The 6314-nt window shown below is 39.1% G+C and overlaps 1 protein-coding gene across 1 annotated transcript; it reads right to left on the reverse strand.

Moving 5' to 3' along the window:
• Window positions 1-1168: 1168 nt before the first annotated feature.
• Window positions 1169-5557, reverse strand: apex2 (APEX nuclease (apurinic/apyrimidinic endonuclease) 2). The gene is made up of 6 exons (XM_086031318.1): window positions 4963-5557; window positions 4800-4883; window positions 4444-4624; window positions 4227-4370; window positions 4070-4139; window positions 1169-2179 (listed from the first exon to the last, which is right to left on the reverse strand). Exons 1-6 carry the CDS (start codon window positions 5078-5080, stop codon window positions 1196-1198), a joined length of 1581 nt encoding a protein of 526 aa, XP_085887444.1. The 5' UTR covers window positions 5081-5557; the 3' UTR covers window positions 1169-1195.
• Window positions 5558-6314: the final 757 nt, after the last annotated feature.

The following is a 6314-nucleotide window of genomic DNA, read 5'->3' on the forward strand; positions in this document are numbered from 1 at the left end:
TTGGGCCATGCATGTCTCATTGTAGTTGGTAGAGCCTTTCTTATTTTAAAAAGATGCTGGTGCAAAGTGTGCCTACAGCTCACTACAGTGCCATCTAGAGGAAACTAAGTACTGTACTGTATTGTAGGAGCAGCAGGATCAGATGAGAAACCTGTTTTTGCCAGTAAAAAAAAAAAAAAAAAGATTTTTTTTAATGTAAAAATAATAAATTAAATGTATGATTTTAAAACAACTGAAAACATGTGTCAATAATTAATAATACTAATAAAACAATAATAAAATAATAATTTCTACCACAAAATCATGAGGACAATAACACTCTCAATCAATAAAATATGAGAGAGAGAAGATAGTAAACGTCAATCCTCACTTGTGTCACTATCTTTCAATATAAGATATCTGGCAGTATGACACAATTGGACTGTTATCATGGACTGTTAGCCTTGCTATGTCCTTGGCTATTGTGTGCTGTGAGTCTTCTTTAATGAAACAATAAAAACGGAGCAACCAATACCTTAAAAATCTTTTAAATGATTTTAGGGTAATTTTTTTCGTGTTCCACACCCTTTAAAACATTAGATTACATAAAAATTTTAATTAGATTAATAAATGTCAAGGGACGCCAGCCCATTACTATTCTGATTCATTATGTATTTTATTTTTTGTGTCATTTTGTTTTGTTTATTTTTTGACTGTGAAATATTTGTAGTCACTGTATTATCCAATGTGACAATTGTCATTACTAAACACTTGCCAAACGTATTGGACTTTAAGATTAAGTATGATGAACAGTGGTGGGCAGTTAAAAAGTACAAATACTTTATTATTGCGTTTGAGTTCTTCGAGTACCTGTACTTTAGTTTACTTGTTATTTTTCTGACCAATTTTTACTTTTACTCCCTACAAACAACATTAATTTAACACAAAAAAATATTTTGTACGTGTACATAGACTTAAGTCTCATTTTTTTAAATTACTTAAGTGCTACAATAAAATGACTACTTCTACTTCTTTAATACGGAAGAATACTTCAATTTTAGTAGAATTTTTTTTTGCCACGTCCGTTGAGGAGTAATGAAACCTGAATGCTTATAAAAAACTATTTTATTCAGACTAATAAAAGCAATTTCATAGTAGACAAATTGTGAAACATTAGGAAAGTGTCGTTTTTTGTTTTTTTTCTGGAGGGGTGTAGTCACTTGCCCCTGTCAACCCATTCAAAGAAGTTACATCGAGCCTCTGGGTTGGCAGCATGCCCTTGAGGGCGGGCACACACAAAGAACTGCCGGCCCACGTTGGGCCCATCCTTCTTGACAGTACGCAGAACGCAGGGCTCACCGTGAACCTTGCAGTCGGGCGTTGGGGGCGGGCCGCGAAGGACGGACTTCCAAAAGCCGAAAGATCCTCCTTTGTCGCTACGTGGGTTACACACGGGTGTGCTCAAATGTTCACCTTGTGTCGTCTTGTCTGGCGTGGTGCTGTGGTGCTGTGACATGACATCCGCCATGAGCTCATCCTGTATTGGGGACGCTTTGAGGGAATTCTGTGAGGAACTGAGTGCTTTTTCATTTTTGGGTTTAAAAAAGGCAAGAAGGTTGCCCTGTGGTTTTGAAGAAGTCTTAGCTGTTTTGGCCTTTTTGCCCATCTGGTTGACAGACTCTGTCCTCAGGATTCTCTTTGTGCCCGTGATGTTTAAATTCTCCCTCCTTTCAGCTTCTTCCTGAGATCCTGGGAGTGCCTCATTCGACTCAGTCCGACATGACTTTTGGTCCACCTTAACCAGAAAGCGTGAGAGTTTCTGCTGCTTGCCGGCAAACTCGGGCAAGTAGCAGGTAGCGAGAGGGGGCGGCTTGGAGTTGGGCAGCAGAGAACACCGGAGAGCCCCCCACACAGGACAGTGATCCGAGCCCTCCACCTCCGGCATGATGTCGGCCGCCGCAAACTGCTCCTTCGCAAGCTGATCATCGGCTAAGATGTAGTCGATGCGCGTGCCGTAGTTGGTACGGCGAGCCCCAGTAAGAGTGGACCAGCACGTGAAGGCGTCGGTGCGAGTGGGGTGGAAATAGCGAAATGTGTCGACAAACTTGCCACCGTGGGAGAAATCTGCTGAGGCCGACGCTTTGTCGTCCCTTAAAAAGACATTCAGCCATTTCCTCCCAGGGTTGTCCTCAAAGTCATCCTGAGTAATGAGAGGAAGAGTGAACCCAACACAACTAACTTCACAAGTAGCAGGTTAGCATATAGTAAGCAATACATAGACAAAAAAGAGGCTTCAACCTGTGGTTTATTGCCACTCCCAGTTTACGTTTACTGTCAACTTAAACAAAGCAAAGACAATTACATGTTGTGTGTTTAAAACAACCAAGGAGCTTTGCCTTAGCAAAGTCCATTTAGCTTAACGCTATCAAACAATGAAAAACACCATGAACAGGCTAATGAATAGTGTCAGTGTGTTGCTGTTAACACTTTAAAGGAGGGGTGCCAAAGTTCGGTCCTTGAGAGCTCCTATCCAGCCTGTTTTCAATGTTTTCATTACTGCATCTTACCAAGTCATCTACACTAGTTGTGAAACCCTTTTTCATGTACGTCTGTGCCTGTACAGCAATATACTGACCCTCAAAGGCCAACTCGCACACACTAAAAGAAACCGCGATGAATTGATTATGATGCACAAACTGTTTAATTATGATATTACTGTATTTACAATTTACAATACTGTATTATAATAGAGTACCATTTTTGTGCTAGTGCTTTGTTACAGCTGTAGCTGTTGTGAACTGCGCTATATAAATAAAGTTGTATTGTATTGTATTGTATTATAAAACACTTTTGCTCATTAAATAATTTTAAGAAAACATTCAGCTCAAAATGTTTGGCAGAGTACATTGTTATTTTATACATTGTAACACGTACAAACTAAGAATGTATTGTGCCTTATAGTGAGTTAAGTTATGTTCTTAAATCCTAAACGGACATATTAGACATTAGGAGTTGATTTCTTTTTATGGGCAAAAGAAAAACAATCCTATCGAACCGACAATTATGGGCGAAAACCCACTTCTGTCGTTGCTGAGTCCATCCTCTGAAAAAAAAAAAAAAAAACTTCTCGTCCTCCATCTCCCAAAATGGGTGTCCGTCCGTTCCATCCCTGGGACGGAATGCCCATTCTGTCTAATGGCGACAATGACTTGCGCTGCTTAACACATTTATTTGACTACAAGAGAGGTGTTTCTTTGGAGGGAGCCGTTTTATTTTATTTTTTTAAAGATGACAAGTTGCCAAGCTCGTGTTTAGTTTTCTATTCTGGTTTTACATTGTTAAAGGCCCAGCCCTGCTATGTTGCAAATAGTTTAGATGCCACATGGTGGCAGCAAAGCACTACTTTTCTATTTGACATGACTATGGGTTGGCTATGGCTGAAGCTCCTCCACGTTTACATATAGTTCCTGGACACCAAATTGCCACAAAATGTTGCCAAAGCAATACTTAGACAGAACAGTAAATAAGGGAGTTTTTCAGCAAATAACTGTGGATGAGTAACACTGTATTTAACAATTAGAATTGGAAAAACAATTCTGACAGTGTTTTTAAAATCTAATATTTTGAACTGTTATTATCATGTTTAATAAAGTAGTTAATAAACGACACAAAGTGTCACAAAAGTGTAACAAAAGCCAATATCTAATTCTAAGACAGCGATTCCCAACCACTGGCACTTGAGTGTGCTGTGAGAGATTATCAATTGTGCTGCTTGGATTCATCCAATCCCCAATATTATTTATGTCATATAAATATTGTATCATTTATCATCTATCTATGTGGGCAACTTATGGTAACAGAACAATTAAATTATCTTCCACCAAATGGCTGAAGGTACAGTTATACTGTGAATTAAATTGCTGCCATTCATACAACAGAATAATAGCTTTGTTCTCAATTAAATAGGCCCAGACTTTATACTGACCAAATTTGTGAGTAAATTGAGCCCGCGAGATTTTTCTCATGTCAAATATTGTGTGCTTTGGCTTAATAAAGATTCATTTTCATGTAAACCATATACAATACTTACAATTTCATTCGGGTCACAGTGGTCTATTGGTCGATGGGACGTATTTACATCCCCTAAAACGATTACAGCGCTAGAAAAGGAAAACAATAGAAATTAGCAATGTGGAAATGTGGAGTTAAAAGCAGTTTAAGCCAATGAATGCCAGCTGCCCTCTCACCTCCCGCTTTTCAGCATAGCCTCAGCTCGAGCCTGAAGCAGCTTGTAGAACTGCAGTTTGAACTGTTTTCGCTCTGGCTTTTCCGGGTCAGCTCGCGGACAGTAAACATTTATCACAGTAACAGTTTGGATTTTGTCCGAACACCTAGCAGGAGAAACAACAACAGTGAATAAAAAGCGCAGCCATACATAAACATCAATCAAGTCAATTTTCTTACTGTACTCTGTGTTGCGTGATGATGGCTCGCCCTTCGTTGTCCAAAAGCTGCAGCTCCTCATCTGTAAACTCAGACTGGTTACCATAGCAACCAACAGCCCCCGCATGATTGGTCAACAGACCAGTGAGGCCCTCCTCAGCAGCAAAGGGTGTGGCACTGTCCTTGCAGTAAGTGGCGACACCTATACACAACGAGTACAATGTGACATCAAGAGAGTCTGGCTGACATTCTTTGTGAAATTGCAGAGGTTGACCATCTAATAAGTCAGATTCGGTTCTTTAGCATACTCAAATTGCTGGCATGACTGAAAGATACAAAAGTCAATGTAAAACGGTGACAACGTAAGGATAACAAACCTGAGTAGCCACTGCGTCCTCGACTGAAGCTGAAATAGGAGTTATAACCATCAACGATGGCAGTCCTCTCATCGAGAAGGTCTCCTATGAGCAATTCGAATTTGTGAACATAAAACAAAGTTATGATTTACTATTTTAATAAGCCCGCGTATTCTCCACTTACTTGTCACTTTGGTCTCCTGCACGCATATGATATCCGAGTCGAGTGCATCGAGCATCTTTTTGATTCCACATCTGAACGTCCGTATACCATTTATATTCCAGGTGACTATCTTCATCATGTATAATAATAATACTAAGCACCACACTGAAAGCTAGTGGAAGTCGTAGTTGAACTACAAGTGGAAAGCTTCCCGTACACCCGGAAGTATAGAGGAAGTCGAGGGAGTGCAGGCGGAAGTGTATTTCTTGGGCACTGTCATCACGTGTTGTGAAATAAAGACCTTTGATTATTTCACATTTTTCTCTAAACAGATTAGACCTTTCTAATTTGAACAAAAGGTCAAATCCATAGACATAGAGTCCATAGAAGTCGCTACCTTAAATATGCCCAGACTCCGCCTTGGCAAGAATCACACATAAACGTCGTCGCCATATTAAATGTGGCAGTGTGACGCAATTTCTACCGCAGGGATTGGCGGTCCAATCTTAAAAGTGAAGACAACCCAGAAAATGTCTTCAGAAGAAAATGTTCGATGCAGCGGAATTATGATTAATATTGCATTTGTGGAACATGATTTAAGCAGTAAAATACACCTGTTTTTGTCCATCTTTGGGGGTGGCCGTTTTGTCACTTGTTGTCGACTGAAAATGACATCACAGTTGCTTAGGGCTCAGGTAACGACCAATCACGGCTCAGCTTCAGAAAACAGTGAGATGGCTACAAACGGGTGGATTGTGCTGTTTAACTCTACAAACACAATATTAATCATAATGCCATGTTTTGACTAGTGAAGGTGCATAGAACATACTATTGCAAAGAATTAGGGGATGGTTCAATTCCCTCTTTAAAACCTCAACATGTGAGACTACTAGTATCAGGACCAAATACATATATCTCAAGTGCTGTAAGTGCATGTGAACATGGGGACATACAAATAAAAATGAATAATCAGTTAAATTCCATCATTCTGAACTTTATCGAAACATGTATTTTCAATCATGAACAATAAATGATAATTATTGAATTACAGTATGTGCAAAAAATATATAATTCCAGTTACAGATATGTAGAACTTCATTTTGCTTATTTAATGCTTGATTAAAGAATTTGAAAAGGGTTATGTGGGGATTATTGGGGTGAATTTAAAGAGTGAATTATACCAATAGCTACAATTCTCTTGCAAGTATCTGTAATTCACATTGTTAATATTTGCAGATGGATTGCAGATATCATAAATAACGAACTACATACACATGAATGGCAAAAGTGACGTCATTGGGCAAATGACGTGAAAGATATCTGAAATGGTCATTTGCAACACATACCTGAATAAATAGGATGGATGGAAGGCT

This window comes from Filicampus tigris, chromosome 1 (assembly GCF_054856515.1).
Source record: "Filicampus tigris isolate MCC_2025a chromosome 1, RoL_Ftig_1.0, whole genome shotgun sequence".
NCBI lineage: Eukaryota > Metazoa > Chordata > Actinopteri > Syngnathiformes > Syngnathidae > Filicampus > Filicampus tigris.

Excerpts from the sequence above, each read along its gene's own strand:
- apex2 (XM_086031318.1), bottom strand. The coding sequence starts at position 5,080 with ATGATGAAGATAGTCACCTGGAATATAAATGGTATACGGACGTTCAGA. Across the intron at positions 4,625-4,799 it reads AGGACGCAGTGGCTACTCAG|GTGTCGCCACTTACTGCAAG; the intron begins GTTTGTTATCCT and ends CGTTGTGTATAG. Across the intron at positions 2,180-4,069 it reads ACTGTGACCCGAATGAAATT|GATGACTTTGAGGACAACCC; the intron begins GTAAGTATTGTA and ends CTCATTACTCAG.